Source organism: Grus americana, chromosome 10, assembly GCF_028858705.1.
Source record: "Grus americana isolate bGruAme1 chromosome 10, bGruAme1.mat, whole genome shotgun sequence".
Classification (NCBI taxonomy): Eukaryota; Metazoa; Chordata; class Aves; order Gruiformes; family Gruidae; genus Grus; species Grus americana.
The window spans coordinates 16,807,914-16,832,776 of NC_072861.1; the positions used below are offsets into that span (position 1 = coordinate 16,807,914).

The 24,863-nt window shown below is 44.3% G+C and overlaps 1 protein-coding gene across 5 annotated transcripts in view; it reads right to left on the minus strand.

Moving 5' to 3' along the window:
- AKAP13 (A-kinase anchoring protein 13) overlaps nt 1–24,863 on the minus strand; it is a 100,779-nt gene that overhangs the window by 68,254 nt on the left and 7,662 nt on the right. For 2 of the 5 annotated variants that reach the window (XM_054836427.1, XM_054836425.1), the window contains exon 1: nt 7,001–7,749. The exons of 1 other annotated variant lie outside the window; for it this stretch is intronic. In XM_054836427.1, coding sequence (XP_054692402.1) covers nt 7,001–7,081 — 81 coding nt within the window. In that variant the 5' untranslated portion in view covers nt 7,082–7,749. Of the gene's footprint in view, nt 1–7,000; nt 7,750–9,499; nt 9,617–24,863 lie in introns of those variants that run through there. 2 more of the 5 variants (XM_054836430.1, XM_054836429.1) reach the window with 2 other exon arrangements.

A 24,863-nucleotide genomic window follows, 5' to 3' on the forward strand; every position in this document is an offset into this window, starting at 1 on the left:
AATTAGCAGTAAGAAAGCAAAATATGAGGAGGTTCAAGCCTATCAGTTGACTGGTAATAGAATAAACTATATTAAGCTGAATTAACATTCTATTTTTTCCTTTAATAGAACCAATTGAGTCATTCACTGAAAATGCATTATAGACATTGGCATTTTTTCAAAAAAGATTTGAGTATTTTTCCCATTACCCAGCCAGCTCTCTCCTCTGCCTTGTGACTTTGCCAAGTATTGAAAACGTCTGGGTTTTTTCTATTAAAAAGAGTAATGAGAGAGTAACATTGAAGGTTTAAGGTGCTGTTTCAGATATACCTGATTATGTACCAAGTAAAACATTAGGAATGAAGTATTTATCTCAGTAGCCCAAATTCAGGAATAATAACAATAATAATCAACAAAATACAAACAAAGGAAATCACTACTATATACAAGTATTCCCTACGCCAAAATGAACCCAGACAGGATTTGAGGGAGGTTTACTGCGTGCTCTCAAGGAAACTGGGTGGTCCACAGACACTCAAAACACAAACCCCACTATCCCCAGCCTAAGACCGAGTACTGGGACCCCTGCTCAACAACTGAATCCTGCTTGTACGTACTCAGGACTAGCGACTGCAGGTTCGGTTTAGGGCTGTAGAGAAAATACCATTATAACAGCACCTCAGCATCAGGGGCTGGGGAATGCACCGGTGTGAAGAAATTTGCAACGAGATTGTCTTGGAATTTTGCGGACGTGTGTGCATTATATGTAACAAAATATTCCTCCCTTCTTCCCTTAGTCTCTGTTTTGCTAAGAGAAGCCCAACGACAGGACCGCGGGCTGGTGGCCACAGAAGATGATAAAACCCCCAGGCACTTTCTGCCTTGCCCACACTGATTATATAGCTCATCGATTTGGGGCATCCCAAGTCTTTGCGGCGGGAGCGGAGGATGCAGCGGTGTTCGGATGGCAGAAGGGAATATGAAACAGCCTCTGGGAACAGAGTTTCAATATGCAGCTTTTGAAGAAACGCCAGGAGAGAACCAGCTATTTTTCCATGCAGAAGCCTGAATGTGTTTATCTGCAGCTCAGACGCAGAATGAATCATGGAAGCACATCCCCAGGCACCAAAAAGTGAATCCCGAAGGATTTTCTGTTTGCCTGTGAAACACAAGCAGACCAAATGTCCAAAGAGGGCTTTAGGACACCAGCTGGAGATGCAAGCAGCAGACGGCTTGGTCGCTCTTTCTGGGCACACATGGATGTATTTCCTGACTCTGAGACATCTTCCTGCAGATGCTGAATTTGAAACTTGAAGCGACTCAATGCAGAAACCTCTTTGCATAAGAAAAGGACGGCGCTGGACAACCTGCGAGACCAACGGGGCTGGGATGTCCTCCCTCACGCGGGAGCGACGAGTGACCCCGGTCCCTGTTCCCAGGCTCTTCCCCCCTCTCCCCCTGCATGACAGCCTTGGCTGAGGAGCTCTAACCCCGTCCAGCGCCCGCAGTCCTGTCCAGTGCCTGCCCACGAAAACAGAATTGGGGCCTCCTTCTCAGAAGACACTGAAAACATTTCTCCTTCTGGCAGAGCGGCACCGCGGAGGGCTCGCTAAAAACACTCGCCTCGGGGCCAGTCGCTGACTGGCTCCCATGCACATCTCCTACCTTTCCACCATGGAAAAGTCCTTTTTTTTTTTTTTTTTTCTCTCCCTCTGGTTTTATTTTAACTCTTCTGCCTTCCACTTCACAATAAAGAAAACACACCGACCTCGCAGGAAATCTTCTGCTATTTTATAAGTTTTCACTTGTCAGTCTCACTGGTAGTGATAAAAATCTCCAGAGCAGAAGGAACCAGATGATTTTAACTTTTATTTCCTAGCAAATCTCCAGAGATTCATCTCCCCTCCATATTGTTTTAACTTTGTCCTAAATTTACAGGTTTCCATTTCTCTCCGTTTTTTCCCCCCAGCTTGCAGGCTAAGTTCCACCTTGCAGCTAAAACCAGATACCATTGCACACAGGAAAATATTTAGTACAGTAATTCTAGCTTGTTGTATCATTAAGTACTTGCACGCCACACTGAGTGATAACTGACACTAGGAAAGATTTGAAATATCCACTGAAGAACAAAAATAGCAGGAAAGAAACTTTTTACTTTAAAAGTGATTATAACTAATTTGTTTAATAATCAGGAATGATCCAATAATTTCTTTTTTAAGTTTTAATACAAATTTTAACTCTTCTCTAGGAACTACTTGCTCCTAAAAATTTTCCCGTACAATAGTTTTCATTGAAGAAATTTGTACACATAACTGGAATTCAATATTTATTCAATAATTCCATTTATGATGGAATAAACCAGTCGCCTCCTCTAATTTCTGAACTAGAAACTGAAGCATCAGTCGATTCACCCCCTTCCCAAAAACCACCTTTCAAGATCCTCCAAGCCTCTTTCAAAGGGAGCGTGTGGGATGGGGCACCTGGGGAAGGCATTTCCACCATCTTCCTTCAACAGCTGATGCAAACAAACTCCACGCACACAAAATTCACATTAAGAGCAAAAAATCACTGCTTTGACCATCACCTTGCCAGACAATACTAAGAGCAGACATACCAATTTGCTTACAAATTCCAGATTAAAAAAAAAAAAAAAAAGTTTTTTTTGTAATCTCCCCTGTGTATTTTCTTGGCTTATGCTTTAAGGGAAGGTTTGACAACGCGGATGAGGAATATAAAGACCATTCTCCAATGTATGCCACAAGGGACAAAATGACAACACTTGCATTTCTACAATAATTTCTGAAGAGATTTATCTTCTAGCACTGCGAATAAGCTACATCAAGCTTGTTACCTTTACAGATTTGGTGACACCGTACCAGGACAACATTTTTTCAAGGAGGTCCAAAGTGACCTCCTTGACAGCAACAAGCAAGCAGTGCTATAGAGAACTATGCTAAAGGATTACACCAGAAGAGGCTCCTACAACCACAGAACATTTTAAATGACTGAATAAATTAGCACTTTGTGGTCTAAGAGCAACACTGAATTCCTAGAGCGCACTTTTCCCCCGGCAATGTCCCAACCGGGGAAAGGAGCGTGTGCCCCAAGAATGTTTTCCAGCCCTTGGCACTGGGATGTCCTCCTCCACCAGAAGAGTTAGAGTCCTGGTAACAACAAACTTTAATTAAACTTTAAAACCAGCAGCAATGGCTTTGAATAAAAAACCACCTCAACTAAAATGGGAGGAAAATTCCCACAAACGTGTCTGTGCCTAAGGTGAAAACACATTAGTTTCATTTAACTTATCCTTTCAGTGCTAATTCTACACGAGACACAAACAGATAAAACTCAAATGTTCTCCGCATCATCATACATACAGTTCTCTGCTGTCCCATCAATAACCAAACCACTGCAGATAAAGGCAAGATTAAAGTTCAGAGTCATTTTAAGGCCACAAAGTTCGATGAGACACTGCATACCCACCATCCGAGGATAGTACTTCCCTCAGCCCCAAAGAAGGAACAAAAACATACTCACGTGTCAAATAACGAAAAACAAAGTGCACAAGAAATAATAAAAATGCTTTATAAGTATGATAACATACAATGAAAAAACCCTTCATTTCAGTTAGTTTGGGGACCTTCCACACATACTACTTCTAGCTTAGGATGCTTCAAACTGCACTTTGCCTTAGGTGGGCAGGGTTCATTCCACAGGATCTCCTCCAGCACTGGGGTAGAGCTACCAGAGCATCCCTCTGCCAAGGAGCAGACTAACAAATTGATAAGCTTCCCCTTTAATTTCAAAACGCCTTAATTATTTTTATAACACTGGGCTGATTTTAATTTCATGAATAATGTTCTGATTTTTAACTGGAAGCCGAATGGAAGCTGTTCATCTGAAGAGCAGCTAAATCAAACCTCATTCCCCCAGTTATGAAAAAACTTACACCTTCTGGCTACACTTAACGTTCATCTGCAAAGGTGAAATGTAAGCACAGGCAACAAATGATTGTCAAATACTTCCAGTTGCCATTACTCAGTCTCCCAGTCTCAAAGCGAGCCCATTTCTTATCTTCTAACTCTGCAAAGCACAGCCTGTTCATCCAGACACGAACGCTTGTCTAACTTCACGTGTATTTGCAAGGTGCCAGCCAGCGTGGTTTCCGTATTCTGTCCCTAGATAGTTGTATCTGTGGTAGCAGGCACGACATAAAAATGAGACAGGGCTGCCAACTCACACGCGGGCACACTGACGCTTCCCATTTCGGGTCTTGGAATGAGACAGCGCAGCCTGCTTCACCCCGCACGTAGCTGCTGAGAGCTCAGTGAATTGTTCACACAAGCAGATACCCACGTGCCCCACATCTTCTCCCTCATCTGCTACAACTCAATCCCAGCAGGAAAGATCACGGCAAATTTTTATGCCATTTCTGCATCATCCAGGCTTCCCTGTACAGCGCCAAACCACTCTGCTCGGTAACCAAGTCCATCGCGTTTGCATTGCTGCGGCAGCAGAAAGAAACGCAGCAAAGATGAAGTCCTACCTCCGACACAAAGGCTAGGACACCGTTTTACCCACTGCCTCTTACTTTCTTGTATGTGGGGAGGAGGAAGAAACACTGTGAAAGCTAAAAATAATTGTGTGCATCAACTCCTAAAATTGCTGAGGTTTTTTTTTTCGTAACTCCACAAGCCACTGTTTCAGGCACAATCTAAACATGGAAAATTTGAGCTCCACCACACTGACCCTTCAGAAGACACATGCATTGCAAAATAGTTGGTAGGAACCAAAATTCTTTTGTGACTGTATCTAAGAATGGTTGCAATCCATGCAAATATAATCCTACCTATAAACATTTAGTAACTGAAATGACACAAGATCTTCTTTGTTCACAACTTGTTCCAGTTGTCCTTCTCCACCAGCTGTTTTTGTTTCCTATGTCATGATTACAGAGTTCCCCGTCTTAAAATGAAGCAAAGAACGTGTTCATCTACCACCCAAAGAAAAAAGACAGCTCATCCAAGTCAATCCATAGGCCAAACTGAACACTATTTGGTGCTTTGCAGGTATCTTGTTAAAATTTCATTCGGCTCAAACACTCTTTATTGATCCTATTTGGGCTTGCTTTTGTTATAAGGAGATTTACTTGCTTTTCAATACTTGACACTTAAGTAACCCTGTCCTCTTAAGTCGCCAAAATGCAGTGACCTATATAAGGTACAATTTTATTTAAGTATTTTAATTAAAAACAAACCCAGCAAAAAAACCCCCACCCCCCAGCTCCCTCATTAAGGGTCTGATCCAACTCCCATTAACGTCAAGAGATGATCTGCCACTGACGCACTCTAGTGCTGGCTTGGATCCCTACATCACCAAAATTTAATTTCATCTACCGGTTATGTTATAGAAACCAGCTAAGGCATGAAGAACAACTAAAATCAAGCTAAAGTTGATTGTAACTATAGCTGTCACTAGCACCCTCCTATTTTAAACATCTGCAGCCCGTACAGCCCGTGTTGGGAGCAGCGACGCGTGCACACACGCACACATATATGGACATTGAGTCATTTGCAGGAACAGACAGTATAACCCACGGTTTTGAAACTCAATTAGGAAAATACTAGTGGGAACTAACAAGAGCCACATTTTGTTATAAAATCTAAGCTTTTCTGAACAAAAACTAATCCAGGGAACTGATGACATCAGAAATACTGAAGTCAGATAATTATAGTGAATTACATTTCAACCCAGGCATCCAGATATTATTTATAAAGAAAAAGATTGTGGGGTTTTTTGTATTAGCAACCGAGGTTGTCAGGGGTACCAGGTCTTCTCCCAAAAATTATTAAGCAGTCATTTCACACGAGTAGCGTGTGTACAATATGTCTAACATTTTTAATGATTCATAGGGCATCTAGAGATTGAATACATGGGATTCAATCCACAACCAGCATCATTAACATGAGAGTTCAAAAATACTCAACAAAATTCAGTTGGTAGAGAAAACAAGTTATGGTTGTTTGTGTCATTAAAGAACAAATGATACATTGAATTAAAGGAAAATATTTTTATTCCTAAACAGCGCAAGTTAACAAGTGCTAGGTCTATTTTAGATGAAGTAGAACAACAATCATCTGAAAATAAAACTTTTCTACGTTCTCGACTCTGACACAAGGCCATGAAGCAAAAATCAGAAAAAAGGGAGCCACACAATCATGCAGAAACCCACTGCCTCAGCTAAGAAAAATGAGAAGAGAAAAAAAAAGGGAGAGGGAGAGGAAACACTCTTCCCAGAGTTCAGATCCCTAAGTTGGGCTGTGTTTTGCAGTCCCTCTGGCTGCTTTCCGATTTCCATCCACTTTGCCAGGAAACTGCTGAAGCTCCAAAAAGCTGTTACGGAGACAGGACATTCCCAGACTGCCACCGTGCCATTTGGTGGAGCACTTGCTAATTTTAGATTAGAGGAGGAACACAGTGGGACAATTAGCCAAGAGCCACTCCTGGCTCTTGCTCCAACCCATCTTCAGACAAAAAACTCACACCCAAACAATAAGACTGACAGCAACACCCTTCAAACACAAACAAAAAACAGAGGGAAAGGAGGATCTACCATGCCTTTTTCGGCAGAATACATCATTTCAACCCCAAAAGCAACCACTGGAAATGAAAACCCTTTGCTGAACGGCACCTTACGCAGAAAACCCACCTGCAAGCGGTGAAGTTGGCAAGACAGGAGGGGACCGTTTAACGGCTGAGGACAGGGGAGATGGCCAGAGAGCTCCGCAAAAGGGTGTCTGACTGCACACCACAAGAGATTATCTGGTTGCAGGGGTGATAATATTTGGCACGAAATGGTTTGATAGGACACAAAACCACCTCCATGCTGGAGGGCAAGAGCTCTTCCACCTGTTTCCCCTCTCTGCACCGTCCAGCTGAGGGGACGGGTACAGCGGGGAACAGCCAGACCCGTTAGAGATGGGGAAAGGAACCCGTAAATAAACGTACACAAACATCGTACCTTTAACAACACAACATCTACAGTCCTGTCCACCTTGGAAATGTCGCACAGGCTGTATCGCCTCTTGTGGCGTTCGTACATTTTGTCCAAAACGCCGGGAGCGGAGGAGCAGAGCCCACCATGAACCCCGGCCAGGCAACCTCCAAGACCTCTCACATACGTGCTCAGGAGTCCCCGTGTCTCAGCACACCAGCCTGTCCGAGCCTCTTAACAGGAAAAAGAAAATCCCAGAGCTGCGACCGGCTGATAAAGTCTTCTCGGAACAGATTTGCTTATACAAGCAACGCAGGAACTTATAGCAAACAAAAGATATTTGAAGAGAGCTTTATACATATAGGATTATTTTTTTTGCAACAGCTAAGAATGGTATCAGCCTTCCTGTTATAGTAATAATTAAAAAAAAAATGTTTTCCAGACAACTTTGATATCCAAAAAGCACCAGAATGAAAATCCTGCTCGAAAAGAGAACAAAAACCAGATGTGTGCAGCAGGAACCTTGACGCTCCGAGAGGGAAGGCAGAAGGTAGGCTCAGCCACGACAGATCTAATTCAGGAAAAAAAAAACCAAAAACACAACAAAAAAGCGCCGATCACTGTATCCAACGTAAATACTGTCACCAACGTGTTTTTTCTTTCACACCCTTGTGCATTGAAAGAAACAATAAAAAAAGGTACTTTTCTCCTTTCGAGTCCGTCCACTGTTCGCCAGACAGGAGGGCTTGGTTTTGCGTTAAGTTTAAATTTCTAATGACAGCACAGGGCAAAAGGAAAGAAAATAATGAAATAAAGCCACTCCCCTCCTGATTTGGGCTGGGACGTCACTACTTGCCTTTTTAGTCCTGCACCAGTGTTCTCCCAGCTTTCAAAATTTCTTTGCAGTTGTGGGAGCATGATTCATCTCTTCAGAGAGAGGGAAAAAAAAAAAAAAAAAGAGGAGGGAGGGTGGGGGGGAAGAAAAAGCAGCAGCTTTTCTTTGCCAGGCTCTTCCACCTCCGGCTGCAAGACTCGCTGTGTGTTTGCTCGGTCCAGAAAGAGACTGAGAAGCAAAGGGACATGTTTTCGGAGCGGCAAAAAGACCCTTCCTTCACTCCCAGGCCAGGTGAATGAAAGATAATTTCAAGCTTAACGCTTCCTCAAAACAGGAATGGAAACTTATGATTTAATCAGTGCGCACACACACGGACATCAGCCATTTATTTTTCTTGTTGTTTGCAACACAGAGTAAAAAAAGATTTCAGCATCTTGCTGTCCAAAAAATACAGTTTTCCCCTCTTATTCTAGCCTGAAAAGCAGAGTTTTCTTTAAAAAAGCAGCAAACCTAAAAACCCTAAAGTTTTTTCGTCTTTCTACTGCTGGGCCAGTCGGAGTTCTCTCCCCTCTCAATAGCCCATTCACATCAGCTGGGCCCTGCATGCACACTGCCACATGGTTTCCTGTTTTCAAACTGCCCCCTTGCAGCCCCCTCCGCTTTCCACCCCACCCTGACCTCTCCAGGGATGAAATCTTTCCATACTGCCCTGCTTTAGACATTCTCTCATTCACCGATTCAAAAGGGAATGGGGGCGGTTTAAAAAAAGGGAAGGAAAAAAAAAAAGAGAGAAAAAGGCAAAAAAAGAGAAGGGGAAGGGCAGGTTTTCTGCAGTTGAGAGTTTGCAGTGAGCAGAACTTGCTGCTTTTCTGGGTAGAGAAACTGGAAACGCAGGAATTGTTAATCCCGTGTAGCAGAGCAGCAAACACAGACACCGGAAACGGTGCTTCTCAGACCCACGTTGAATTGCGGATCTCCAAAAGCCACCCTCCGCAGCGCCGGGTGAACTGGCCCACCTCCTGCTGCTGGGATTCGCTCTGCTCCTGGAGCTTAGTTAAGGGTTTGTAGGTCTTTTCATCCAGCCCCTTAGGGTGGCCCTGGTCCCCTGGTTGTATTAAGCACTTTGTAACCACCAGCTCATGTTTTGGCAAAGGTGACTCAAACACTGCAGCCTGCCGAAAGGGATGAAAAGTGAGTTTTTGGCGTCTGAATGCAAGAGGAGCCTTCCAAAGGGGGTCTAAACCCATCTGCTGCAAGCGGGCACTCCAGCTCCTCTCCTTCCAGTGCTACCCGGTCTCCTGGCCACCCAAAACCACTACACCAGCACCCTGCCTGTGAGTAACACAGGAACTGGCTCCTCTCCGTGCCTGTTTGGTAAAACACCGAAGAACGGGAGTTTAGAGAAACACAAAGTACTATTTTGGGTTCTCCTGGATATCACCCCCCCCCGATCCATACAGCCGGATTACGCAAAAGCATAATTACCCTCTAGATTTAGCAGACTCAGTAAGCAAGCTGAGACGGGCGTCTTTTCCTAAGACTACGGCACAGCTTGGCGGCACGGTGGCCAGCCACCACTCAAAGGTCCACCTTTGGGCATCATGCCCTGAACGTGTCCTCATGCGCTGGAGTGGGCTGGGGACTCGCAGCAGATGAGCTCCTTCTGGTAGGTGACACAGGTATGCTCTTACCTGGTCAATGCGAGGTATCTCCCCCCACTTTCATTAGACTCCAGTCTCTCCCTCACAACCCAAAGGTTCATCGCCACCAGACCACCAGCTGAACCGAGGAGGATCTCCTCTGCGAGGCTCTCTTACAGCTATAATCCCCGGATTGAGATCTCAGCCAATGTCTCTGTTCTCCTCTCTCCAGAGCGGAGCTTCTGCTTTCAGTATTAGGACACACATGCAATGTGGTAGTACTTTAGGGACTTTCTGGAGCCACCAGTTTTCTCCACAAGTAATGAATCCCAGCAATCATGTGCCCGTCGAGATGAGGAATCAGAAATGGCTGTGACAGCATTCCAGCCCTTCAAACACTACCATAAAAGGCAGGGATTTCCTCAAATCTAAATTTACAAGACAGGAACCTATAAACAAAGTGTGTGGATTTAGGTCAGGTAAAGGAATTTGCAGCAGTCGCTGTGCCTTAATGATGCTCTAATGTTTCATTATGGAGCACTGCTATTTTTTTTTTTCAACCAATACAGCAATTAATTTTGTTTCAAATCAATTTAGTTACGGCTGCTGGTATATAAAGCCACGATTTCTCCAAATAACAACTGCACAGCTCTGTCCAGGCACTCCACCTAAAGCACTTCACCTCTGAACCGCAGAGCCCCTCTGGCAACCAGAAAGAGATGTTCAGCTGCAGGGCTCAAGCAATGCCCACCTTGAAGAGGAGACTGCCACGTGAGCGTCGCTACTAACTGTGATAGTGCATTTTCCACAGAGATGCGACAGGTCAGATTTGTAGCTGCATCAACACCCAGTCTTTTGTGGTGGTGTTCTTAACGTGTCTTCTCACGTTATCTCACCCTTTCAATAGATAAAGAGAAATGAGAAACATCTCCAGGCAAAGTATGTGGGAGACGCACTGGGAGATGTGCAGCCTTCATAGCAGGAGGTTAAAAAGAGGTGGTCAATTTTTCTGAGCTATGCGCAAAAATCTTGGCATGGCCAACAGCCACAAGTAACCCAACACGTGCCTTCATGGGGCAGGAGGGAACAGAAAGTTCAGGTGGAAGGCGCAGGCAGGTGGTGAGAGCTGGCCAGGGAAGCTGCTGGGCTGGTGCCGGATGGGGTGACGGGGCACAGGACATCTCCTAGGGCTCAGTACACATCCATGCCCTACCTGTGAATCAAGAAGACGACCTGCTTTCCTCCATAATTACGTGCCTTGATCTAGTAAAGGTTGCTAGCTGATCCCTTTGGACTCCTCTACACCTTCAGCCACAGAGGGTAGTAATCAACACAAACAAACAAACCAACAAAAAATATCCCCCTCTCTCTCTTCTCTTTCTCTTTTGAAATTGAAGCTTCCAAATCCCTAATTTGTTCCAAGAGTTCTTCTGTGGTTATGTTCCTGACTCACAGCCAAGATCAGGAGGCCAGTGACGACTACAGACACCCAAAGTCCATCTCATCTTCATTTCCAGACTTCACTGTTGAAGGCAGGGGGGAGAGAAACGTAATATAAACAAATAGAAGATAATACGCCAGACACGCTCCCCCATGGGAGACCATCGCTCTCTTCCCACGTTAGGTGGGGCTTTTGCTGCATTGTTTCAAGCCAGAAATCTTGCCTCGCGCACAGCCTCCTGTACACATGGGCACGCCGAGCAGACGCAGAAGACAGACCCAGCCCGGCCAAAGCAGAACAAAGGTTTCCAGTCTCCTTTGTCCATCTATTTAAGGCAGTCCCTTCAATGCCATACGCCTGTTTACACAGCATATGGTATATATGCGCAGAAACACAATGCGCCACACAATCAGAGGATAAAGATTAAATTAAAAGATTACTCCAACAAGTAAATAATTCTCGCTGCTTTTTTTTTTTTTCTTTTTTTCCTGGCGACTTGCTCAAAATGGAGCGGAGACACGAGCAGCAGCCCGGGCCACCGGCTGCTGATGCGACAGTTCTGGGCTCCTTATTGAAAACATCTGGAAGCGCTGAGCCGCTTTGTGCAGACAGGAGTTTGAAACTATCCAATCGTTTCATATCCAAACCAAAGTCCAGCGCTGCGGATTTCAAGGGAAGGAAAAGGAGGGGGGGAGAGAAAGAGAAAAAAAAAAGGCACTCGATCACACCATATGATCTGTAACTCATCCAGATAAAACTCCTCCTTCTCTACCCGCTAACAGACCTCTTAATGACAAGGAAATCATGGTTATTCTGAAACAGACTGCACTATTGTTATCTGTTTCAAATTACTTTTGCCATATCGTTATGAAACACTGAAAATGATGCAATCTACAGAAATACTCAGGCGTATTAACTTTTTAAACTGTGGCTCTGATAGGAACTAATGGAGCAGTAGATGAAAGGAAAAAATTCTCCTTGTTTTAAGCAAGTTAAAACCCACTTTTGGGCACTAAACACAGGAGATAAATTCGTCAGACAGTAAGAGAGAAGAATTACAATTTCAATTGCTCTTCTTAAAAGAAATCAGATTTCTGGAAAGGGTTTTTAAAATTTTATGTTTCTGGCACTTGCAAGGATAGACAAAACAAACCCCTTTTTTTCTAAAACTAAATAAGGCAAAGGAAATCTGCACTCTAATGCTGCAAAGCCTGTAAGAGGAGCGCGTCCAATCTGGAAGGGAGCGCACATCCATCGTGTCTGCCGGGAGGCAGGTCAGCACCCACGCGAGAAAAGACCCAAACGGATGCCTGAACATGGATTTTGAAGACAAGCAGGCAGTTCACACCGCAGACCTCGGTAAAGAGCCCTGGATGTTAGGTAACTCATTTCTCATTTTCACAAAGGCACTGCAAGACTGAGTGGAGTTTTGTGACCGACCCACTCCCACCCTGCCCGCCTGTCCGCATCCTCGCAGTGGCACTTTGGTCCAGGGCTGCACCCCTCCAGCCATGGCATGACCTGCCAGCGTCCCACCAAGCAGGATCCTCTTCATGGGGTGGCCCCAAAAGGCTGGTTGTGATTTTGGATTCCACTACGAGGTCAGGAATGGAGAGAAGAGGCATCAGGGAGAGGGATGTGGACAGTCCCCCGTGATCAGACATCACAGGGATCCCATCCATGGCAAGCACCATGCTGCTGCAAGGTGGAAGATCAATGACGCAGGCAACAAACCTTCACAATCCTGGTCCTAAAACACCTCGATGTTCACCAGCTCAACTTAATCCGTGGGGCAAATTGTCTACAGTACCAACGCAAGTTTATTCTCCTGCCTGGGCAGTCCCAACTCTCCTAAAACTTCAGTATTTAAATCATTCAGATCTTCACGCAAAGGTCTGGAGAGAGACATTCCCTTGCAGAGCAATACTGTGCTTTGGGACGACATGACCGAGCTGAATTTTATATCCAAACAAACCACCATACAGCTGCAGCCTGTCTTTGAGCTCGAAGACATAACCGTCTAACAAACAGCTGAAGAACCACGAAGGAGGAACGAGAAGGGCTTGGAAAGCTATCAGACATACGGATACATGGAGCGCGTGTTTTGAGAAAATAGAAAAACATCTTGAGAGACCTTCAGCCATTTCCTGACCTTCCCTTTTCTAATACTTCTCAGAGACTCGGTGTACGATTCTCAGGAATTTCTATTGTCCAAATAACCTTCAGAAAAATGCTGAAGCTTTGCTCTGCCACGGAGCATGCCTGAACATCCTTCCAGAGGAAGTCAACTGCCCATCTTACTGCTCCCAAATGGCTGCAGGAGAAACACATCCCACGCAAGAGATTAGCAACCCCTCAGCTGACTTTACATCAGTTTGCAACTTCTAGTTCTGCCTTTACCAAAAATAACTGCAAATCGAGATGTCTGGCTGGCTGAAGTGCTGTGGGATCTTGGACCACGTCACAAGATATTTATTTAGCGTGTTATGGGAGTTGAGAGAAATACTTCTCGCTGTCAAACACTGGACATGTTATTTCATCCCGTGAATTCCAGCATCCTGAAAACACGGAAGGGAAAACATGAGTGGATAAAGCAGGAACAGACCCCAGAACAGGCTGTCAAGGAGGACCTGAGCTATGACCCACAGAAGCAAATCAGCCTCCCAGAAGTAGCCTGCGCTGCACATCCCCTGCTTCCTCCGGGATGCTGGCTGCTCCCACGCTCAGGCACTGCCCACCAGGGCACGGGGTCTAATGATCTACAGATTGGGTAAAACACAAAAATAATGGGGTCTTTCATAAAGAATAACACAATCTTCAGCCAAGAGATCTGGACGGGAGATATTCCTTTGGTTTCACAGCTGGCTCAGCCCAGCCTGAAGGTGCTGCCAAAGCGGGGGGTCATCAAAAAACAACGTTCATTTCTTTGACCTCATCCAGCACTAAAGCTGGTCACGTTAGCTTAGCTTAAATTTCCCTTCATGTTTTGCAGTTGCCGGTAATGAACATGCAAATTTCACATGCATACAATGAGCAATAATCTTTGCTAATTATGGTGATTCAAACCTCCCACTCTAAAGGCAAGATTACAGTTTCTGGGATCTGGAAAGATAATGATATAAATAAAAGTATTTAAAATAGTCAGTTGTATTTATAGGAGTTTTCAAATCATCGTAAACATTATACAACTCACTTGAAATTGGCTGGCACAGGCTACATACCAAATATTTGAAGGCCTGCTCAATCCACGATACCCAAACAAGCAATGTCTAGTAACTCCTCCTACACAGGAGTTAAGTCTCAAATGCAAGGAAAAGGGGATGTTTCATTATCTATAAAGTTCACAAATGCAACACTCGAAAGAGTTTTTCATTTTTATACCATGCATAATAAAAAAGCATGTTCTGACGTCACTAGGATAGATGTAGAATATAACAAAGCATTGAGTTACACAAATAAAAACATATGTACCATTATCCCATCATAAGATTCCAGAAAAAGTAAAGCCTTACAGTTCGAGGTTTGAGATGAAAAATTAGGATGAGTTTTTGTGCAGAAAAACAAGACCACCTCACATTTGCATGGCATCGTATTCCGAAATAACAGCGTGATACCCATTGCTGTAGGCATGGCACAGGAGCAGACGGACATCGCCTGAGCCGCCCCGAGATGCCTCGCCACAACACGGGATCGGTGCCATCATACGTCTGGTGGATGTTCCTATCTAAAGAACTGTATTTAGCTAAAAACAGAGACAGGATAGCAGATTACATAGATGAATTGGCGGATAAAGCCCAACAAAAATGACGTATGGTATCAGTGAGTAAAATTAATAGACAATATAAAAATGACACATCTTGAACTGAGGAAATTATTCAACTTTTACCATTCTTTTATGCCGCCAGTTTAAGGCACTGTAATCTAACTGAAAAACAGAGAAGGGTCATTCAAATGAATAAATCATGCCAGAAAATGATTCAGCTTCCCTCCTTTTTTTTTATTTCCCCTTTTAATTGAAATCCCTAGGACTCAGCCCTTAGGGAGCCCACACGACCCAGTGTATTGTCCTGGCCAGGCACTCTGTGAAAAGGGAAAAGTTATCTCTTCTTTCATCTCGTAACTTGAAAATCTGGGAAGGGAAGTGGTGGGAAAACAAAGCACCGTACAAAGACACCCATCATATTTCCAGGTCAATTTTTTGCTTGGCTGCTAATGAAGGCAGGGGATTGAAGACACTGTGGTATTTGTTTTGCCCTTCCAATTTTTCTGTTTGCTTTGTGGGGAGAAGATCTCAGACCTGACCGGTAACTGAGATGCTCCAAGTGCAGCCAAGCCCCCCTCTCCCCAGCAATAACAGACACTCCAGCTCACCCTCTTACCTACACTCGCATCCAACCAATATTTTCATGCCCTCTCTACATGCATTTGGAAACTTGAAATGAAATCCAATGCAAACTTTTGAGAGGAGGCATTTGGATTCCAGCTCCTGCCTGGGAGGTCTGCTTTAGGACCACATGAGTATTCATTTGCTCACTGTTTTATCCGTTTCCCTGGTAGTCCTCTGTAAAGAATATTAAACAAACATGTCTTTACAGCTCGAGAGCCCAGGAAAGAATGTTGACCCTGTGGAAGAAACCTGGTTTTACCAATTTTTACCCTACTTTTATCCCTCTGGTCTAAAGATGTCTGTGCAAGGCTAAGGATTCATCAAGTCCACAAAGCCATCGTTAAGGACTGCTATACCAATACACGTTGTATGTGTTCCCCTCTTTAGCCTACTTTAAGAAAATATCCCTAAAGGAATTTCAGGACATAAAACATGTATAATTAACAGCCAGATATGTGGAAGCATAGTTATTAGTGAGGAATTTTCTCAACTGTTGACACTGCTCCAGAAAAATAATAAAACATTTATTTCTGAGGTTATAAACTAACATATGCTACATCTTCTCTACCAGCTTTTCAAAGACCCCTTTACAGTAACATTTGATGGTGCAAGGATAATTCCTAACTGGAGCAATGGATCCAAACCCTGCTCCTATTCCTGTCCACTCAGTTACAAGCAGGGAACGTCCCCGCAAGCACTGGGAATGTCAGGCCAGTACAGGTGCTTTAGGAAAACCGCAGCTGCTGGGGTTCTGTACTCCCCTCTCTCATCCCCCACCTGCCACAGCTGCTGCACTTCCATACATTTAACAGCTTTAATCAATAGATAATAAATTTAATCCAATGGACAATGATAACTGGGGCCAGAAATGTCAAAATTCAGCATTTATTATATGTGGGAGCCCTGCAATTTCCCTGAGTTACCCTAACGATTCAGGCCACCCCAGGGCTGCAAAGGTCACCGCGTTGCAGAGAAGGAAAATGGAGCATCTGAAATTTCTCGCCAGTGACTACAAGGAAAGGGTTGGTTTTGTTTTCTTAGGAAGAAAGAGGGAAATGTTCTGAAGCTCTCTCTCCAGGCTAAAATCCAAAACATTTACAAGACTCAGAAGCAAGAAAGCTTGCAGATAATCAGCAGAACTGACGCCAGTTCAATCAAAGCAAACCAGTAACAGCAACTGGGAGGAGTACAGATTACGCAGCATCATTCTGTACAGGGAAAAAAAAAATATCCTTTTCGTTATGCAACGGTTAAATAATTTAACTAGAAACCCCTTCTATCCCAAGTTAGAATTGCTGACTGCTCAGCTAGTAATTTTGGCTATTATATAGCATTAATCTCTTCTGTTTCTGAAGTTAGCCTTTCGGAGAAAAAAGGCAGCTTCAAAACATGCAAAAATTAATGAAACCCATATGTGGGATACTGTCATTATTCCATGTTTATAAGAGGATCAGGTTTTGTTAAATGGGCTTATTTAATGCAGACGCATAAGAAAAAAATACCCAGCAAAAGATCTGAAAGCTATTGAAAGAAAAATATTGTCTTTGTTAACCCAAGCAGCCAGTAACAAGCAAAAAGACACAATTTAAACTAAAAGCCACTATATATTTTGGTGCAACTTTGTTTACAGTTTCACTGACAGCTTATAAAGTTCTCATAAGCAGAGGAACATCTCCTAGATATATTTTACCCTTTTGACCCTTTTCACCCCCATACTGTATTTAAGCCGGGACAACCTAAAAATCAATGGCTTATGGAAACATCTGTTGGTACAGGCACACAATTTAGATTTTTTTTTTCAACAGCTGTTGTTATTTTATGCTTTTTTTGGCTAGGTCAATTGGTAAGACTGGAAGAAAATATTAGTTGGGCTCCTTTCCTGACTTTGGTCTCTCTTTAGCGGCTGCAGTCAGCACCCTGCAACCCTGGGAGTTTGGGAGAAAAAAAAAGTCTGAATATCCCCCAAGCGTGGTCTTGCTCACCAGCCTCAGACAAGAAATATAAAGGAAATACAGTTCCCAAATGGCCACCTACGTTATCTCACTTATTCACCTAAATCCTGGCTTAAAACATCCCCTGCTGTAGCTGCTTTCTGCCCGCACAAGGGAGGCAAACCCCTCGCCCGCAGCACGTCCCACTACCCATCTCCCTGGCTCCCCTTCCCACTTCCAACAGCGCTCCGCAGTAAACCCCAGGTTTGTCTTGCCTCCCCCTCCTGCTATTTCATTGCCGGGATCCAGGCATCTGCCGACATCCTCGGTAAAGGATAACACGCTATATATTTTAAGAGTCAAACTGCCAAAAGGTACTCGATGCTCCAGACAGCACTGCTCACTAGATAGGGAACATGAGCTGCTCAGAATAAGAAATGCATAAAAACAGAATGTACTTTTCTTGGGAGACTAATGCTTACCTAAAACCAAAAAAATATATAAATTCAACCAAAATATCCTATTTTTCAACATTTAATTCAGCTGCTACTTGAAACAATATGTTTCTATATAAATTCTGTTTTCTTGAAAGAGAAGAAAACAACTTCTAAAGCTTTTAAAGTGCTCTAAAAAAATCATTCTTTCAGAGAACATTCAAACTGTCGAGAGCCAGAGAAAGCCAATACTCCGAGCACAGATTTTTTTTTCCCCCCCTTGCTCTTTCTAGCAGAGAGGACTTGTTTAATCTTACCTTCAAAACTTCTTATTTCCCTGCCATGCACTCCTAGTGTCACCATCGGTATCGACTGAATTGTGCCAAGCCTTGCCCAAAAGGACAGTCACAAGAAAAGCCAGTTTAAACAGAAACCGCTTATCTAAAGGAGGGAGAGCCCCAGGTTTGCAAGCGGAGAGACATTTCAGCATTAAAGAATTCTAGGAGCTACTCCAAGATGCAAATTTTTGTTGTCTGGTTCACTGTAAGGATTTTAAGCCCAGAAGAGTTATTTATTTAGTCTATATACTTAGATTTATAACAAAGGCAGAGGATTCATCCGCACTCTTCTGGGTGCCTTTTGCATCATTTACAACATACGAAATAAACCTCAGCTTCCCCACAGACAGAAAACAAGTAATAAACAAGCCCTGACAAGCAAATCCAACACTGTCCCCCAAATATCCAGCCATGAACAAGAAAAAGCCTTCAGAGGTTTCTCTCCACGTCTCCCCAAAACACAATTAAAACAGAATTTGCAAAATGCCCTAAACCCATTTCAGCCCATGCAGCAGGGAGCAAAGGAGACTCTCTCTCCCCTTCACTTTTTAACACCGTGGGACCCCAATCTTTACAATCAATGCCTCCTTTAAGCTATCTGCAGGTGGGAATATTTGGAAATGGTGTAAGCAACCCTCCTTCTCTTTTAAAAGGCTCAAAAGTTACATTACTGCACTTTTTCATCTGTCACGTGCAGGCATTTGAAGCTAAGACTTGTCCACCTCCTCCTGGGCAAGCAGGTAAGTATGCATTTCCTCACCTTGTTATGGTCAGTGAGTCAAAAATAAAAATAATAGTGGAATAAAACACCAAGAAACACTCCTTTAGTCTCAGCAGACTTTAATAGCCCACTCCTGTCCATGCCTTTGGTAAGAATCAATGTGATCTGCAGTGTAGTATTTTGGAGGGGCAGAAGAGATATCGACATTCGCAAGCACAACATCTCAGACTGAAACCAGTATTTCAGAGAACCGCACCTCCAACCTTTGAAAAATGTGTATTTTGGAAATAATATCCCTCCCAACCACTTTTAGGCATTTAATGTGTCCAGCTGTGTTAAGAAACCAAGCAAAAGTTCAGTGTCAAGTAAGTCAGGATTATGATCTTCTTGTGATTTATGGAGGTAAGTCCAGTCTCAGACAGAAGAAAAACAAGTCACTTGATGCTAAGCAGACTCAGTACCAGGGCTCAGACTAATGAGTTAGCGAGGGTGAGGCTTCACGTTCCTGCCTCTTATCTCACCAGCTGGAAGGACAACATCTAAGAAGGGAGAACACAGCCAGTCGGTCAGTGATAGGCAGACCCAGCACTTGCAAACGCAGTGTTACTGTTTGCGGTACAGAAGGTGGAAATGCTGCAGGACAGGGAGGCACACGGCGTTTGAGAAAGGTGCTGTGCTTCCCGCGGGTAAGAATACGCCCCCAAATAACTACGTGCATAAATAAGGTGAAACGACTGTTATCGTGGCTGTAATAGTATCAGGGTATATACCTCAAGGCAAAGTCTTTAGGGAGAAGTAATACCTAACTAGGCTGAGAAAATCGTCAGCCAAGCATCGGTCCTTCTGCAGATCTGAAAGGAGAGCAGCGTAACTCAGGTTAAACACAGGGTAGCAATAATTCCTCTGATTCAAACTACACAAACAGAAGAGAAAGCAAACAAGATAACCCAGAAATATGAGCTCTATCTTTTGGACTAGCCTCTTGGGCACAGCTACCGCCTTCATTTTCGCTGAGTACATCGCTGGCACCAAGATGATAAAACACAGTAAGCAAGAAGGGAGGGAGCAGCAAAGTTCACCACTGCTTAAGAGAAAATCGGAAGGTTAGCTACATCAAATACATGCTTACATAGGCATAAATTTACTGCGTAAGGGCAGCAAAAAGAGAAGGTGGAAGAACCACCTTGTTAGCTGCAAGAGGTCAAAGTGCAAAAGAAAGCCTCGTTTAGAATTTGTTCCCACCTGCTAATTCCAATACAGCTGATCAAGTGTATTTTATTAAACGATTGCAAAACTCTGTCACATTCTTGTTACAGCCTCCACGTTGGGGTTATTCCAAAGCAAAAGTCCAAAACAGACCACAGGAGTAAAACCAACAAACTAGCGAGGGAAGGAGGTGAGCGGCAGCGAGAAGATACTCTGTTCTTATCCCTTGTGCCTACCTGCTCTGGGGTCTCCACAAAAAAGTCACTACCGTCCATGCCTTTCTACAGGATCTGCATTTGGAGACATCACCTCTTCTTCAGTGTGATCGATGACTAATACAAGTCTTCTCCCAAAATTCAGAAGTTTCCTTTCCTTGAAAGTTTCGATGAATTAGCTACTGTGACAGTAAGGACGGCTACGGCTGAGCACGGCCAAACACACCACCAGTGCCCTGCTCGGTCCCTGGGGTGTTAAATTCTGACTTGCAGCTGCCTCTGCTCAGCCAAACCCACACCCTTTCATACCAGTCAAGCGCTTTTATTTTAGGTATCATATCCTTGGATACCAAATCACTCAGTCCTCCTGTACAGATTAAGATATTTTAATCACCCACTGCAACACTAACCATCTATTCTTGTTTCACGGTCCCAAGCTTAAAGTCCTCTCCATCACCACCAAACTGCCCCATGGTTCTGCTCTGCACAGTGCAGACCAGACAGAAAGCAGCCAGAAAGAGGTTCCTGACAAAAACAGGGAGCAGTCAATCTGCTCAACGTAAGCAAGGATGCTGCGTGGAAAAGCAAACATTTAGTTATCAACCAGGCTTTTATCTCATCTGATGTTTTAACAGCAGTTTGAGCCCAGAAACATTCTGCAACACAGCTGAGTCACTTCGGGCCACACCAGGACATGTACATGACACCAAGCAGTAACAGCAGAGATGCTGGGGGGGGGGAGGAAAAATCGGAGATTTCCACCCTTGCATGAAAATGGTACAGTAAGGACTGGTAAGGGAAGACGGACCACCCAAAAAGGGGGGGGTGGGGGAGGGGGGGTGTGTAGGGGAGAGACTGAAAACGATAACAAGAAAGGGGAGTCTGTGTGACTATCGCAAGGCTAAATGCATTTTGATTCCATATTTCCATGGAAAGAGTTTTAACAGTACTGGGTAAAGCGCCAAATACATTTTCATACCGATTGACACTGCGTGAATGGAAGCACTTCAGAGAAGAAGTATTCTTTCTAATCTCCACTCTAGCTCCACATACAGCTCCCTCTCCTTTGTCCTTTGCTTTTTTCTTCTTACTCACACCACACTCTCCATCCTTTGCTGGAAGATGAAGTCAGAAATGCCGTGCCTGGATACTGCTGGAGCCTGCAATTCTTCATCAGCCGCCAAGAGCCCTGCTCATCTCTCAGACAGTTGTCCCTATCCGAACGCCCTCGGATTGCACTCCTAGGTTTCACCTCTAACGTGGATCTCAAAGACAGGAGGTATGATGCAAACACCAAGTCCACACAAACCTACAGGCCAGGCAATGCAACCCTGCAGCAGTTCCAGCACTGGTTTGGCAGTTTATTTAGAGCTGCAGGGTATCGCTCATAGGACATCCAGTCTTGATGGGAACACGTGAAGCCATGGAGAGCTCACCCCTTCCTACAGTAACTTACTCAAAGAATTAGCTGTTTTCACCCCTTAAAGTTTCCACTGTCGTTCCTACAGTCTCAAGTTGTTGTGCATCACCTTCTAAACACTGCGTCTCATTTATGGCTGTTCCATCGGAGTAAAAGGCTGGAGGGAAGCTGTTCCCATGCACACAGTTATAGCCCAAAGCTCCCCAAACGGCAGACCCGTTGCTGACCCAATGGTACGCGGGGGCTTTCTCCCTCCCTGTGTCACTTCTTGCTGGGGTTCACCTTTCAGGAGACTTTCTGGATTCGGCACAAACTGTCCCAAAAAGCTTACCGAAATCCTCAAGAGCTATACTTAAAAAACCCTGCCACGTAGGATAGCAATTAGCACAGGACAGCAAGAGAACTAAAGCACCCGTCCACGACTCCTGACAAAACCCCAGAACAAACGTATGGTAATATAATTAAAAACCCTATTTCTCGTGTTAATGATTCTTGGCCAGGGAGGTTTTCCTCTAAGGTGGTGTAACCACCAATGAACTGCAAAACATAAGTCTACAGAAAACATTAATGCTGCCTTCTCTACATTGCAGGGTGCCAACTTTGGCTTCCAAAATATCAGAATGGAGCTAGATAGGTTCCTTCAGAAGGATAAAAACCCAGTGATGTGACACACCAAAGTACCCATTTGTCATAATAACGCAGCCTCCATCGAAAAGTCCACATTTGGTCTCCCATGTTATCATCTTAATTTCCTCTACATTTAGAGCAGGAATTCAGTGTGCAGTAACCATGTCTACCATACAACAGTTACACCACAAAACTTTAAGAGGTTTCAAACACAAATAAAAGAATCCATATGATACAGGAGACTGAACCATTCAAAAGCAGCACAGTATTTTCCTTCTTAAGGTACAATATTCAATGCCAGCATTCCTTTGCTGCAGTAACAGTCTTATACATCCATTACTTTATGGATCCATACTTTCATGACTGTATAAAAAAATTAATGTATCTAACCACTGGAAGAGAACTCTAAAACCAGGATTTTCTATACTGGAAATCCTTTAGCTGTGTGTTTTCCAAACTTGAGAAATCATGGAGTCCTGATCCTAAAAAGAGCCTCAGAAAGTTTCTTTAACACACTGATGTTAAATAATTCGTATGAGCGAATCCCTTTGTCTGAAGCAAATCAAAAGCAAGCCTCTCAGAAGATTTATAATACTGTAACAGTTGCCTCTAATCTGTGTCCATCTCAAGACTACGGCAGGAATATATTTGCAAATAGTAAATAAAATTGCAGGTAACTCTTGATGCTTTTAAAATGACTGTGAATAAGCTGAGGGATAAACTTCCTTTGCAGCTGATACTGGGAGGATGGCGGAGCCAGAAGTTTTATTAGAGGAAATTAAGAAAAAACAGAGTATCAGGGCTACACGCAGCAAGCTTTCCTCTAAAAAACGTTGCCTGTCGTGGCTGAAGGGGACAGTATAGGGGAGGAGAAGTAACTCACCATCTCTAGAGATCAGTGAGGGCTAGCATGAGCCCCGTGGCCACAGCGAGCCGCGGGGGGGGCGCGGGCGCCTTCATCCGCCCCATCCCACCGCAGGCTCGCGTCGAGCCAAACCTGGGAGCAGCATCTTTGCGCTGAGTCGGGGATTTGGCTCAGTGTCCACGTTCCTGCTTCTCTCGCTAACATCCGTGAATCCTGTGACTGAGCTTGGAAAGGGCTGTCTTGAGCTGAGGATTAGCAGCGTTCAGAAGAAAAAGGCACTGGAACTGCAGCACCCAGAGAAATTAAGTGTAGGACAAAAAAACCTGCCACAATAGTTGTATAAACACCTTCCTGCTACAGATTTCAAAGCATGGGCAATAGTAAAGGCCAAACAAGAATCCCAGCCTGGTTTGAATTTCTCTTTCTTTGCTTCCCCCCTGCTTTTATTCTAACTCCCTGCAGCACGTACCGTGGACTCAACGGCTTACGCAGCGATGCACAGAACAGACGGCAAAACCCAGGGCGATCTATTCTGCACAACAACGAATTTACTCAGGGGTTGACCGTCTGACACAATTTCCTCCTAGATCTCTCCAGCTTCTGCTTTAAGCATCCAGGGCAGACACAGGATGCTGGTGGGTGTGAGAAAGGGCCTTGCAGATGACCAGCCCAAAGCCTTGACCGATGGGTATGTGTGTGTCACCCTTTATCACTAATGTCAGGTTCAGGGTAGGCTCCTTTTCAGCTGGGTTTTTCCATGTTTATTCTAGTTACGGGACAACATTTACAAAGAGACAGTTACACAAGTGATTTTAAAGAGGCAGGGCGAGGATGAAGCCTATTGTTAAGGCTGCACTTCCCACCGCCGGACCCCGCTCTGATTTGTTTCTAACACTTCAGCAACGCGCTCTGAACTCGCCCATGCTGGTGGGGAGCTTCCCACGTTGTTCCGCAGGCCCTTTGGAAAACAGGGATTCGCAATCACCATCCCATAGTACGTACATATGTACACACATGCAGGTGGAGAAAATGGACGTCGGTGCACACAGACAACCTGAATTTTGGCAGGTCCTCAGGGCAAGCGGTTTGTTAAAGAAGTTATTTCCTAAGAAAATAAATTGGAGCCTGAAGAACTGCAATGACCCCTTGCCTTGGGTCACCGACAAGGTTCAGCAGCGTTGAGCCGTGAAGCATCTCTCTACTACAACCACCAGCACCAGGCTCTCCTAAGGACCAGCCACTAGAGGGGGTGACACTGTACACCCTGGCCATAATTATCTCCATTCATCTGCTGACTCCGGGAAGAGAACCATGGAAGACTACAGTTGGAGGGAGGAAAAAAATCTCTGGATCCTTCACACCTACTGTCCATCCCAACATCCATCTCAATGCCGTGTGGGTGTCTCCTCTCTCCCACAAGCCCTTTTCCACCCAGTGTAGCTCATCCCCTCTTCCCTTCCTCCATCTCCTACAGTCTGGCCATCCCTGTCCCCTTTCCCTTGCACATTTTGTCGGACTCCGGCCAAGCTGCTCCCTCCTCTTCTCATTGTTCAGCGAAGCACAAACCTGGGGGCCTACAAACCAAAAGCAACAGGCAACAAAAGACCTGGGGCTCCATCCTGACAGAGCATCATCTATCTTATCTGTAAGAACTCCCAGGGAAGGAGATTTCCTAGCCTCCCTAGGTGGTCTTGTGACAGTTTCACGATGATAACAGGATGTTTTCTCAACATCCAGCCTAAATTATCCTGGCAAATTAGCAAATCAGTAAATTAAGCTGCCATGGAAATCTGGAACTTTAATAACCACTATTACATGTTGGCAGACTGC